The sequence below is a fragment of the Dendronephthya gigantea genome, unplaced genomic scaffold (genome assembly GCF_004324835.1).
Source record: "Dendronephthya gigantea isolate DGI-Jeju-01 unplaced genomic scaffold, DenGig_1.0 000719F, whole genome shotgun sequence".
Classification (NCBI taxonomy): domain Eukaryota; kingdom Metazoa; phylum Cnidaria; class Anthozoa; order Malacalcyonacea; family Nephtheidae; genus Dendronephthya; species Dendronephthya gigantea.
In genome coordinates, this window is record NW_021163729.1 from 9897 (window position 1) to 24323 (window position 14427).

The following is a 14427-nucleotide window of genomic DNA, read 5'->3' on the forward strand; positions in this document are numbered from 1 at the left end:
GATATCATATAAAGATTGAGCAATATCGGCGAGTATTGGCTATATGGCTGCATGGAGGGTCTATTGCATGTAAAACATTTTTCGTTCGTTTGTTTGTCGATCGTCGATACCCGATATACAACCGAGAAGTAAGAACTAGTTTCGTTTGATATTCGGGGCAATCCTACCTCCGGCGGATTACTTCATGGACAGAACATACAGCTTACAACCATATTAACTATGATACAAGTTCATACAAAAAAAGTGAGTGCATGGTTGAATAATATTATTGGATAACTAATATATTTTTGACGATATTTGATTTCGTGGTCGAAGATTTAGGTCTGGAAAGATTTTTTATCAAAATTATATATGTTTTATTTCGGATGCGTGTCATCATCGTTAGACATCAGGTAGAAAGTTAGTGAATAACGACCCTGCTTAGTCAGTAATTTGTACAGTACGACAGAACTGAAACGCAACTAATAATCATGCGATTACTTGTGTGATTACATCATATTTGTGCGAGAAATATTGTGTGCAGCAGTGTTAATTAATCGTAGAGACCCAAACTATAACTAGAATAGCCTTAGAATAGTTAATAACAAGGTGGCAAAATCGAGGGTGCGTATTCATACATTCGTCTTGTATCCCCGACTGATTCCCTTTTAAAGACGATTGTTTCAGTTACGGTTTATGAACATGAATATATAAAGAATATACACTCTGATCGTACAGTTGACTCTTTCTGTGGTGATTGGTCTAAACCCCATAGCTGTTGTGTTGCTTAGAATTTTGTAAAGTAGTCTAGGACCTGTAAAAGAGTTTGTATGCATTTCATTTAGTACATATTATCTCAACTTTTTTAGGCTAAAATGACGGCATGGCGGTCAACATGGCATATGTGCCAAAATCTCAATCCGGGACGAAAGTCCTGAAAATGACCACACCCAGAAACGGCATAGTCAACATAACTGTAAATCCTTAATTATTAAAGCTACAGCCTTTCTGAATTGTTTATATGGTTCAGAATGGTTGCTTTTAGGGGTGGTCACTGCAGGGTGAAATTAGCCTAAGTTTCATATTTTACAAGAAAAAGAATGTTTACCATTCCTGGTCAACTGCTAATTATGCATAAAATTACAGATTCACCTGGCAAAGTCTAATTTTCCCTGTTTTCTAAAAATTTTTGCCATATGATGAAAAAACATTCTTATTTTAATATATTCATTATAAATTTCCTAGGAAATAACAATGTTTTGTTTGCGATACGACATATTTCATTTCATTTACCCCCCGCCAGAACACGATTTCAGCCATATTTTGCATATTTGATCGCGGTTTTTCGCCGTCCGTCGCAAGCACCATCCAAATACTGTACTTTAGCACGATTCTAGTGGACTAAAGAATTATTCAACAAAATTTTTGATGGGTTTTAAAGTAGTGCCATGTAATATTTTTTCATTTTTGTGTCCCTTTCATCAATTATGTCGCCATTGCAACGTTCACCGCCTTTCTGCACGATAATTCCCACTTCTTGATCCCCAGCATGTATTTGTGAAAAATGTACCCTGCAATGTTGCCCACGAGCAATTGTCGTGGAGTGTGCGCTAGACTTTTAAATTATTTTGAATATTTTGCACTTAAATTTCACACACGATAAACGAGGGGTAGTTTTTTATTTCCAAGTGGGGCAAATTCTTTTAAATTTTGGATAGCTGCTATTCTACTATCAGTTATTTATCCATGCTGTGTAAAAAAACAGCTGGGGGTCAAGAAGTGGTATTTATCGTGAAGAAAGGCGACGAGACATGGGAATTGCGACATAATTGATGAAATGTCAAGGGACACAAAAATGAGACACAAAAATATTACATGGCACTACTTCAAAACCCATCGAAAATTAGTGAATAATTATTTAGTCCACTAGAACTTTACTTAAACAGTTAAACTGGAACGACTACTCGGCTACTATCTCGTCTGTTTTTGTCTTCACCGTAGACAATCGTGCCGACGTAAACAAAGAAAAGTGACTGGCAATGGTCTAGATTCGGCTAAAAATTGGCTCCAAAGATAGCTGTTATCCTCCCGAGGCCGATTTGATGAAAATTAGATAGTGCTTCCGCCAGATAGTGATTTTTCCACAGTTTTAAACATTTGGAGCTAACAGTAATTAATAACTTGGTTTTCAGGTTCCCATCGCGCTATTTCAAAGATGTTGGTCAGGCAAGATGATATGACTTTGTTATAAGCACCAAAGAAGATTGTAAAAAATAATATAAGAATGACTGAACTCAAGGAAGATGATAATGTTATGATGTCCCAGGCTGAGGACAGCGACGTAACTTCAAGCTTTACGGAAAACAATAATATCGCTTCGTCCGAAAATAAACAATCCCAATCTGTTAATAAACAGAAAGAAGTTGAAGATGAACTCCAAGAAAAAGACATTCAAAACGAAGAATGTGATGGCGGTGAGAATTAAAACAAATGTCCTATGATAGAAGTAAAAATCCTATCTTCTACTAACTCGTACATTTTGATCAGGACATTCAGAGTTGCAGATGGACTGCCTAATTGGGGGGGGGTTGCATATTCATACGTTCATGTTATATATCGTAGAAACTACAGCGTAGCAAAGAAATCAGACAGGTATAAAGGCGGCTTTCGAACCATTCAGTGCAAAATGTCGCGCGACCTATTTTTTGCAATCGCTTTCTTTTGAAATGTGTTAATGCATGGGATTATAGTTCCGCTTGATTGTTTGTATTTAAAAAAAAAAACGATCGCAAAAAGTCCATCGTGCGACATTTTCATCCAGAAAATCCGCATTAAGCTTCTGGCTGCACGGCCCTAACCATCAAGGTCCCACAATAATTGGCCTAGGCAATTGCGTTCGCTATTGACAAAGGCGATACTAAATAAATGAGTAAAATAATAAATTACTTTACTATAAATAATTTATTATTAAATATTTAGTTGACCATGGAGCAAGCATTTATTCCCAGAACGAAGATGGTGAAACAGTTTTGTCGATAGCGATAAGAAATGGTTTATTTGATGTGGTTAAGTATTTTGTTCAATGTGGCCCTGAACATAATTTTCAAGATTATTCTAAAGTTCTTCAGAGTGCAATAAAGTCTCGGTCATTAGAAATTGTGAAATATTTCGTTGAAGATTGTGGGGCTGATATACATTGTAAAGATGATTCGGGAAATACTGCCTTACATCATGCTGTTTATGTTGGTGGAATAGAAATTGTCAAATACTTAGTTAAACAATGCGGTGCAGACATGAATGCCAGGAATCCAGACGGGGGACAATGCTACAACTTGCTGTTACAGAAGGTACGCTAGAATTGGTGAAATATCTTGTTGAACAGGGCGCTGATGTAAACGGCCAGGGTACTGACGGGTGGACAGTGCTGCACGCTGCTGTTACAAAATCTACTCCAGAAGTTGTAAAATATCTTGTTGAAAATGGCGCTGTTGTAAACGGCAAGGATACTACAGACGGCTGGACAGTATTACACTATGCTGTTGCCTATAGTTCATTAGACATGATGAAACATCTTGTTGAACTGGGGGCAGATGTAAATGGCGAAAAGACCGATGGGTGGACAGTGCTGCATGATGCTGTTACAAACGGTACGCTAGAAAAGGTAAAATATCTTGTTGAAATTGGTGCTAATGTAAATGGTAAGAGCAATGGCGGGTGGACGGTGCTTTACAATGCTATTTCTAAAGGTACGCTAGAAATTGTAAAATATCTAGTAGAAATGGGCGCTGATGTGAATGCCAAGGATACCACTTACGATTGGACAATGCTTCACTCTGCTGTTACTGAAGGTACGCCAGCAATGGTAAAATATCTTGTTGACATGGGCGCTAATGTAAATAGTGAGGATAGTAAGGGATGGACGGTGCTGCGATATGCGATTTTCAAAGGCACACTAGAAATAATAGAATGTCTTGTTGAACATGGTGCTGATGTTAATGACAAAATTGAAATGCGATCAATTCTGCACTGTGCACTGTGTGTTACTCAAGATACTTTAGAAATAGTGAACTGCCCTGTTGAGAAGGGTGCTGATTGCAATTGTAAGAAGACTACCGGGGAAACAGTGTTGCACTCTGCTTTTTCTAAAGGCAGGACAGATATAGTAAAATATCTCGTTCAGAAAGGCGCTGATGTAAATGTTAAGAATACTTACGGGAAGACAGTGCTGCACTCTGCTGTTACTGAAGGTAACTTCGAAATTGTGAAATATCTTGTGGGAAAAGGCGCTGATGTAAATGTAAAACGGAAAAATAGATGGACAGTGTTGCACAGTGCTGTTAGAAAAGGTTCGCTAGAAATGGTGAAATATCTTGTTGAGAAGAACGCCGATGTAAATGCCGAGAGTTTTTGCCGGAGGACAGTGTTGCACATTGCTTTTAGAAAAGGTTCGCTAGAAATGGTGAAATATCTTGTGGGAAATGGCGCTGATGTAAATGCCAAGAATAATCGCGGGGAGACAGTGCTATATTATGCTGTTTCTGAAGGTACGCTAGAAATGGTGAAATATCTTGTTGAGAATGGCGCTGATGTAAATGCCAAGAATACTCGAGCTCACGGGAAGACGGTGCTGCACTCTGCTGTTTCTGAGGGTACGCTAGAAATGGTGAAATATCTTGTGGAAAATGGCGCTGATGTATATGCAAAAGAGAATAGCGGACGGACAATGTTGAAAAGAGCTATTTTAAAAGGTTCGCTAGAAATGGAGAAATATCTTATGGGAAATGGCGCTGATGTAAATGCCAAGAATAATCGCGGGGAGACAGTGCTATATTATGCTGTTTCTGAAGGTACGCTAGAAATGGTGAAATATCCTGTTGAGAATGGCGCTGATGTAAATGCCAAGAAAACTCGAGCTCACGGGAAGACGGTGCTGCACTCTGCTGTTTCTGAGGGTACGCTAGAAATGGTGAAATATCTTGTGGAAAATGGCGCTGATGTATATGCAAAAGAGAAAAGCGGACGGACAATGTTGAAAAGAGCTATTTTAAAAGGTTCGCTAGAAATGGTGAAATATCTTGTTGATACGAGTTTTGATGTAAATGCCGAGAATACTCACGGGGAGACAGTGCTGCACTGCGCTGTTTCTGAAGGTACGCTAGAAATGGTGAAATATCTTGTGGGAAATGGCGCTGATGTAAATGGAAAAACGAAAAGCGGAATGACAGTGTTGCACGTTGCCGTTGTAAAAGGTTCGTTAGAAATGGTAGAATATCTTGTCGAGAACGGTGCTGATGTAAATGCCAAGAATACTCACGGGGAGACAGCGCTGAACTCTGCTGTTTCTGAAGGTACGCTAGAAATGGTGAAATATCTTGTTGAGAATGGCGCTGCTGTAAATGCCAAGAATACTCGAGCTCACGGGAAGACGGTGCTGCACTCTGCTGTTTCGGAGGGTACACTAGAAATGGTGAAGTATCTTGTGGAAAATGGCGCTGATGTATACGCAAAAGAGAATAGCGAACGGACAATGTTGAAAAGAGCTATTTCAAAAGGTTCGCTAGAAATGGTGAAATATCTTGTTGATACGAGTTTTGATGTAAATGCCAAGAGTACTCACGGGGAGACAGTGCTGCACTGCGCTGTTTCTGAGGGTACGCTAGAAATGGTGAAATATCTTGTGGGAAATGACGCTGATGTAAATGGAAAAATGAAAAGCGGAACGACAGTGTTGCACGTTGCCGTTGTAAAAGGTTCGTTAGAAATGGTAAAATATCTTGTCGAGAACGGTGCTGATGTAAATGCCAAGAATACTCACGGGAAGACAGTGTTGAACTCTGCTGTTTCTGAAGGTACGCTAGAAATGGTGAAATATCTTGTGGGAAATGGCGCTGATGTAAATGGAAAAATAATAAAGAATGGACAGTCCTGCACAGTGCTGTTACTAAGGACTGGCTACACATGGTAAAATACCTTGTTGAAAATGGTGCTGATGTAAATTGCAAGGATACTAACGGAGGGACAGTCTTGCACCATGCTGTTCGTGTTGGTAATATAGTAACTGTGAAGTATTTAGTTGAACAGGGTGCTGATGTTGGCATTGGCATCCTCCAAATGGCTGTTAGAAACAACTTCGTCGCCTTTGTCAATCTTCTTTATGAGAAGGACATCGCGATGTTGAGAGAGCAAACGATAATGCTGCTGAAGGGCGAAGAATGAATCTTCTTGAATGGAGCATCCACCTTGGTCATGATGAAATTGCAACTATCTTTAAAAGGTCGGTAAAACATCGTGAGAAAATTCAGAAGTTGAAAACAACGAGCTGTAACGAGTTAAAAGAGGTAATATTGTTAGACTGTATAATAAATTTTGCAAAATATCCTATCCAAGGTTATGGGGGAGTTTACAAACAAATGACATCGCAGCTCGGTGACGAGCATTTAGTTTCGCACATTTTGTAGCCAATCGGTAACATAATAAACTTCTCTACCAAACCGCGACTACGGAACTCGCGCGATATACGGGTTCAGTTGACCAAAACTAAGATTAATCATTCAGATTCGCACCAAACCCAGCGTTTCCACAACTTATTTGCACAAGGCTGTCTTCATGGAAAGATGGTAATAAAAAAGAGAGAAACAAAAAATGTTTGAAAAGAATGCATGATATATCCTATTAAAACTAACCCTCCCTATATATATATATATATATATATATATATATATATATATATATTATAATATATATATATTATATATATATATTTATATATATATATATATACGTAAGGTGAATTTGTTCTTCTGCACAAGTATGACCAACCGGGCAAGCAGAAAATTCTACTTGACCGCGGTGGGAATCGAACCCGCGACCTTCGCATTTCTAGAACGATGCTCTACCGTCTGAGCTGCAAGGCCAAGTTGGGAACGACTGTGATTTTGCTTAAGTTGTTATTGACAATGCGGAGTTTCGTCCTTTAACATGTCGTTATGCAGTTACATCTGCAAATGTTGATATATTTGTACGTTTTTGCTCTCAATTGAGCCATGTGTTCACTTGTGGATTTATGTAAGGTGTATTTGTTCTTCTGCACAAGTATGACCAACCGGGCAAGCAGAAAATTCTACTTGACCGCGGTGGGAATCGAACCCGCGACCTTCGCATTCCTTGTAGCTCAGACGGTAGAGCATCGTTCTAGAAATGCGAAGGTCGCGGGTTCGATTCCCACCGCGGTCAAGTAGAATTTTCTGCTTGCCCGGTTGGTCATACTTGTGCAGAAGAACAAATACACCTTACATATATATATATATATATATATATATATATATATATATATATATTATATATATTATATATATATATATATATATATATTATATATATATATATATATATATATCATCAGTCGCCTGATGATCGCTTTGCTTTTTTTTAGCTTAGCGTGAAACACCGTGTAGCGACGGCTTTAAATTAAAATAAAGAATTAGTAAATATTATTTATGCTCTGCTTTTTTTTTGGTATTGAGCACTCTTCTTGTCTATTACAAACAAACTAAATTTGAATATAAATATATATATATATATATATATATATATATATTATATATATATATATATATATATATATATATATATATTATATATATATATATACATCAGGAGCCAGTCCAAAAGAAAAAACTATTTAGATATATAGCTTCAATTCACCACATCGCAGTGTTCAAAAATTAAACTTTTAATAAACTAAATCAAATCAAATACATCTTGTAATGTATACTACGTTTCGGGGCGCAGCCCCTTCGTCAGAAATGTTTCCTTACTAATCCTAAGCCTTCTTATATAGTTACAACAAATTTGCATACATAAATTAACCTTAAGTTTCCTCCCTCACATTTAATCCCATAGGACAATAAGTCCTTAACTTTTCTATCCAAAAACTTTCCCTTTCATTAGGTTTGTTGATATCAGTAACATCAATTATTTGAACACTTATGTCCCCTAATCCCTTATGTCCTTGTTCAAAAAAATGCGCATATAAACCCTGACCACAAATACCTCTCTGACCCCTACCAAAACGTAACAATGAGCTTTTTGATTATTAAATCTCAACCTAAGTGCCGTAACTGCGTTCCCGACGTACTACTGTAGATGGCATGTCTTACAAGTTATGAAATAAATCACCCCTTCTGAATCACAATCAAAGGCATGATTTATGTGATAAACTTTACCCGTTGAAAAGCTACTAAATTTAGACCCCAAAATAATATAATTACACACTTGACAGCGCTTCTTACCACACTTAGACATGCCTCTATCCGAAGTTTCAATACTACGTAACTTAGACCTGACCAGATGATCTTTAAGGTTCCTCGGTCTACGAAAACTTAACAGTGGTTTTTCAGGTAAAACCTTAAAAAATCCGATGACATCTTAACTATACCCTGCATTTCCTGCAAGGTACCCTTTAAACAATTAAGTGCCGGATGAAAATCCAGTACCAAACAAACCCTATTGTCTTGACCCTTACACTGATCAGACACAATCTGATGATCATAATTCCTAACCCTATTAAATTGTTTCTCAATAAAACCCCGATCATAGCCTCGCTCCATCAAGAAACCTCTTAGATCATCCAGTCTACCCTCCAAAATTTCCTCCGAACTACAAATTCGTTTAAGTCTAAGTCCCTGTCCGTATGGTATCCCCCTTTCGACATACTTTTTTAGGCTAAAATGACGGCATGGCGGTCAACATGGCATATGTGCCAAAATCTCAATCCGGGACGAAAGTCCTGAAAATGACCACACCCAGAAACGGCATAGTCAACATAACTGTAAATCCTTAATTATTAAAGCTACAGCCTTTCTGAATGTTTATATGGTTCAGAATGGTTGCTTTTAGGGGTGGTCACTGCAGGGTGAAATTAGCCTAAGTTTCATATTTTACAAGAAAAAGAATGTTTACCATTCCTGGTCAACTGCTAATTATGCATAAAATTACAGATTCACCTGGCAAAGTCTAATTTTCCCTGTTTTCTAAAAATTTTTGCCATATGATGAAAAAACATTCTTATTTTAATATATTCATTATAAATTTCCTAGGAAATAACAATGTTTTGTTTGCGATACGACATATTTCATTTCATTTACCCCCCGCCAGAACACGATTTCAGCCATATTTTGCATATTTGATCGCGGTTTTTCGCCGTCCGTCGCAAGCACCATCCAAATACTGTACTTTAGCACGATTCTAGTGGACTAAAGAATTATTCAACAAAATTTTTGATGGGTTTTAAAGTAGTGCCATGTAATATTTTTTCATTTTTGTGTCCCTTTCATCAATTATGTCGCCATTGCAACGTTCACCGCCTTTCTGCACGATAATTCCCACTTCTTGATCCCCAGCATGTATTTGTGAAAAATGTACCCTGCAATGTTGCCCACGAGCAATTGTCGTGGAGTGTGCGCTAGACTTTTAAATTATTTTGAATATTTTGCACTTAAATTTCACACACGATAAACGAGGGGTAGTTTTTTATTTCCAAGTGGGGCAAATTCTTTTAAATTTTGGATAGCTGCTATTCTACTATCAGTTATTTATCCATGCTGTGTAAAAAAACAGCTGGGGGTCAAGAAGTGGTATTTATCGTGAAGAAAGGCGACGAGACATGGGAATGGCGACATAATTGATGAAATGTCAAGGGACACAAAAATGAGACACAAAAATATTACATGGCACTACTTCAAAACCCATCGAAAATTAGTGAATAATTATTTAGTCCACTAGAACTTTACTTAAACAGTTAAACTGGAACGACTACTCGGCTACTATCTCGTCTGTTTTTGTCTTCACCGTAGACAATCGTGCCGACGTAAACAAAGAAAAGTGACTGGCAATGGTCTAGATTCGGCTAAAAATTGGCTCCAAAGATAGCTGTTATCCTCCCGAGGCCGATTTGATGAAAATTAGATAGTGCTTCCGCCAGATAGTGATTTTTCCACAGTTTTAAACATTTGGAGCTAACAGTAATTAATAACTTGGTTTTCAGGTTCCCATCGCGCTATTTCAAAGATGTTGGTCAGGCAAGATGATATGACTTTGTTATAAGCACCAAAGAAGATTGTAAAAAATAATATAAGAATGACTGAACTCAAGGAAGATGATAATGTTATGATGTCCCAGGCTGAGGACAGCGACGTAACTTCAAGCTTTACGGAAAACAATAATATCGCTTCGTCCGAAAATAAACAATCCCAATCTGTTAATAAACAGAAAGAAGTTGAAGATGAACTCCAAGAAAAAGACATTCAAAACGAAGAATGTGATGGCGGTGAGAATTAAAACAAATGTCCTATGATAGAAGTAAAATCCTATCTTCTACTAACTCGTACATTTTGATCAGGACATTCAGAGTTGCAGATGGACTGCCTAATTGGGCGGGGGGGGTTGCATATTCATACGTTCATGTTTATATATCGTAGAAACTACAGCGTAGCAAAGAAATCAGACAGGTATAAAGGCGGCTTTCGAACCATTCAGTGCAAAATGTCGCGCGACCTATTTTTTGCAATCGCTTTCTTTTGAAATGTGTTAATGCATGGGATTATAGTTCCGCTTGATTGTTTGTATTTAAAAAAAAACGATCGCAAAAAGTCCATCGTGCGACATTTTCATCCAGAAAATCCGCATTAAGCTTCTGGCTGCACGGCCCTAACCATCAAGGTCCCACAATAATTGGCCTAGGCAATTGCGTTCGCTATTGACAAAGGCGATACTAAATAAATGAGTAAAATAATAAATTACTTTACTATAAATAATTTATTATTAAATATTTAGTTGACCATGGAGCAAGCATTTATTCCCAGAACGAAGATGGTGAAACAGTTTTGTCGATAGCGATAAGAAATGGTTTATTTGATGTGGTTAAGTATTTTGTTCAATGTGGCCCTGAACATAATTTTCAAGATTTTCTAAAGTTCTTCAGAGTGCAATAAAGTCTCGGTCATTAGAAATTGTGAAATATTTCGTTGAAGATTGTGGGGCTGATATACATTGTAAAGATGATTCGGGAAATACTGCCTTACATCATGCTGTTTATGTTGGTGGAATAGAAATTGTCAAATACTTAGTTAAACAATGCGGTGCAGACATGAATGCCAGGAATCCAGACGGGGGACAATGCTACAACTTGCTGTTACAGAAGGTACGCTAGAATTGGTGAAATATCTTGTTGAACAGGGCGCTGATGTAAACGGCCAGGGTACTGACGGGTGGACAGTGCTGCACGCTGCTGTTACAAAATCTACTCCAGAAGTTGTAAAATATCTTGTTGAAAATGGCGCTGTTGTAAACGGCAAGGATACTACAGACGGCTGGACAGTATTACACTATGCTGTTGCCTATAGTTCATTAGACATGATGAAACATCTTGTTGAACTGGGGGCAGATGTAAATGGCGAAAAGACCGATGGGTGGACAGTGCTGCATGATGCTGTTACAAACGGTACGCTAGAAAAGGTAAAATATCTTGTTGAAATTGGTGCTAATGTAAATGGTAAGAGCAATGGCGGGTGGACGGTGCTTTACAATGCTATTTCTAAAGGTACGCTAGAAATTGTAAAATATCTAGTAGAAATGGGCGCTGATGTGAATGCCAAGGATACCACTTACGATTGGACAATGCTTCACTCTGCTGTTACTGAAGGTACGCCAGCAATGGTAAAATATCTTGTTGACATGGGCGCTAATGTAAATAGTGAGGATAGTAAGGGATGGACGGTGCTGCGATATGCGATTTTCAAAGGCACACTAGAAATAATAGAATGTCTTGTTGAACATGGTGCTGATGTTAATGACAAAATTGAAATGCGATCAATTCTGCACTGTGCACTGTGTGTTACTCAAGATACTTTAGAAATAGTGAACTGCCCTGTTGAGAAGGGTGCTGATTGCAATTGTAAGAAGACTACCGGGGAAACAGTGTTGCACTCTGCTTTTTCTAAAGGCAGGACAGATATAGTAAATATCTCGTTCAGAAAGGCGCTGATGTAAATGTTAAGAATACTTACGGGAAGACAGTGCTGCACTCTGCTGTTACTGAAGGTAACTTCGAAATTGTGAAATATCTTGTGGGAAAAGGCGCTGATGTAAATGTAAAACAGAAAAATAGATGGACAGTGTTGCACAGTGCTGTTAGAAAAGGTTCGCTAGAAATGGTGAAATATCTTGTTGAGAAGAACGCCGATGTAAATGCCGAGAGTTTTTGCCGGAGGACAGTGTTGCACATTGCTTTTAGAAAAGGTTCGCTAGAAATGGTGAAATATCTTGTGGGAAATGGCGCTGATGTAAATGCCAAGAATAATCGCGGGGAGACAGTGCTATATTATGCTGTTTCTGAAGGTACGCTAGAAATGGTGAAATATCTTGTTGAGAATGGCGCTGATGTAAATGCCAAGAATACTCGAGCTCACGGAAGACGGTGCTGCACTCTGCTGTTTCTGAGGGTACGCTAGAAATGGTGAAATATCTTGTGGAAAATGGCGCTGATGTATATGCAAAAGAGAATAGCGGACGGACAATGTTGAAAAGAGCTATTTTAAAAGGTTCGCTAGAAATGGTGAAATATCTTATGGGAAATGGCGCTGATGTAAATGCCAAGAATAATCGCGGGGAGACAGTGCTATATTATGCTGTTTCTGAAGGTACGCTAGAAATGGTGAAATATCTTGTTGAGAATGGCGCTGATGTAAATGCCAAGAAAACTCGAGCTCACGGGAAGACGGTGCTGCACTCTGCTGTTTCTGAGGGTACGCTAGAAATGGTGAAATATCTTGTGGAAAATGGCGCTGATGTATATGCAAAAGAGAAAAGCGGACGGACAATGTTGAAAAGAGCTATTTTAAAAGGTTCGCTAGAAATGGTGAAATATCTTGTTGATACGAGTTTTGATGTAAATGCCGAGAATACTCACGGGGAGACAGTGCTGCACTGCGCTGTTTCTGAAGGTACGCTAGAAATGGTGAAATATCTTGTGGGAAATGGCGCTGATGTAAATGGAAAAACGAAAAGCGGAATGACAGTGTTGCACGTTGCCGTTGTAAAAGGTTCGTTAGAAATGGTAGAATATCTTGTCGAGAACGGTGCTGATGTAAATGCCAAGAATACTCACGGGGAGACAGCGCTGAACTCTGCTGTTTCTGAAGGTACGCTAGAAATGGTGAAATATCTTGTTGAGAATGGCGCTGCTGTAAATGCCAAGAATACTCGAGCTCACGGGAAGACGGTGCTGCACTCTGCTGTTTCGGAGGGTACACTAGAAATGGTGAAGTATCTTGTGGAAAATGGCGCTGATGTATACGCAAAAGAGAATAGCGAACGGACAATGTTGAAAAGAGCTATTTCAAAAGGTTCGCTAGAAATGGTGAAATATCTTGTTGATACGAGTTTTGATGTAAATGCCAAGAGTACTCACGGGGAGACAGTGCTGCACTGCGCTGTTTCTGAGGGTACGCTAGAAATGGTGAAATATCTTGTGGGAAATGACGCTGATGTAAATGGAAAAATGAAAAGCGGAACGACAGTGTTGCACGTTGCCGTTGTAAAAGGTTCGTTAGAAATGGTAAAATATCTTGTCGAGAACGGTGCTGATGTAAATGCCAAGAATACTCACGGGAAGACAGTGTTGAACTCTGCTGTTTCTGAAGGTACGCTAGAAATGGTGAAATATCTTGTGGGAAATGGCGCTGATGTAAATGGAAAAAATAATAAAGAATGGACAGTCCTGCACAGTGCTGTTACTAAGGACTGGCTACACATGGTAAAATACCTTGTTGAAAATGGTGCTGATGTAAATTGCAAGGATACTAACGGAGGGACAGTCTTGCACCATGCTGTTCGTGTTGGTAATATAGTAACTGTGAAGTATTTAGTTGAACAGGGTGCTGATGTTGGCATTGGCATCCTCCAAATGGCTGTTAGAAACAACTTCGTCGCCTTTGTCAATCTTCTTTATGAGAAGGACATCGCGATGTTGAGAGAGCAAACGATAATTGCTGAAGGGCGAAGAATGAATCTTCTTGAATGGAGCATCCACCTTGGTCATGATGAAATTGCAACTATCTTTAAAAGGTCGGTAAAACATCGTGAGAAAATTCAGAAGTTGAAAACAACGAGCTGTAACGAGTTAAAAGAGGTAATATTGTTAGACTGTATAATAAATTTTGCAAATATCCTATCCAAGGTTATGGGGGAGTTTACAAACAAATGACATCGCAGCTCGGTGACGAGCATTTAGTTTCGCACATTTTGTAGCCAATCGGTAACATAATAAACTTCTCTACCAAACCGCGACTACGGAACTCGCGCGATATACGGGTTCAGTTGACCAAAACTAAGATTAATCATTCAGATTCGCACCAAACCCAGCGTTTCCACAACTTATTTGCACAAGGC

At 38.6% G+C, this 14427-nt stretch overlaps 3 protein-coding genes across 3 annotated transcripts; all 3 read left to right on the plus strand.

Moving 5' to 3' along the window:
- The first annotated feature begins 2263 nt into the window (after positions 1 to 2263).
- On the plus strand, positions 2264 to 6195 carry LOC114544298 (putative ankyrin repeat protein RF_0381). Its single transcript, XM_028562967.1, has 7 exons — positions 2264 to 2453; positions 2959 to 3221; positions 3362 to 4079; positions 4728 to 4826; positions 4989 to 5129; positions 5229 to 5531; positions 5894 to 6195. Exons 1-7 carry the CDS (start codon positions 2264 to 2266, stop codon positions 6193 to 6195), a joined length of 2016 nt encoding a protein of 671 aa, XP_028418768.1.
- Positions 6196 to 10116: 3921 nt separating this feature from the next.
- On the plus strand, positions 10117 to 12027 carry LOC114544299 (putative ankyrin repeat protein RF_0381). Its single transcript, XM_028562968.1, has 3 exons — positions 10117 to 10306; positions 10813 to 10898; positions 11215 to 12027. Exons 1-3 carry the CDS (start codon positions 10117 to 10119, stop codon positions 12025 to 12027), a joined length of 1089 nt encoding a protein of 362 aa, XP_028418769.1.
- A 161-nt stretch (positions 12028 to 12188) lies between these two features.
- On the plus strand, positions 12189 to 14167 carry LOC114544300 (putative ankyrin repeat protein RF_0381; the record flags this gene model as incomplete). The annotated part of the gene is made up of 3 exons (XM_028562969.1): positions 12189 to 12389; positions 13016 to 13396; positions 13778 to 14167. Coding segments are annotated over exons 1-3 (972 nt in total), but the record flags the coding sequence as incomplete, so codon positions are not given.
- Between the last annotated feature and the right edge of the window lie 260 nt (positions 14168 to 14427).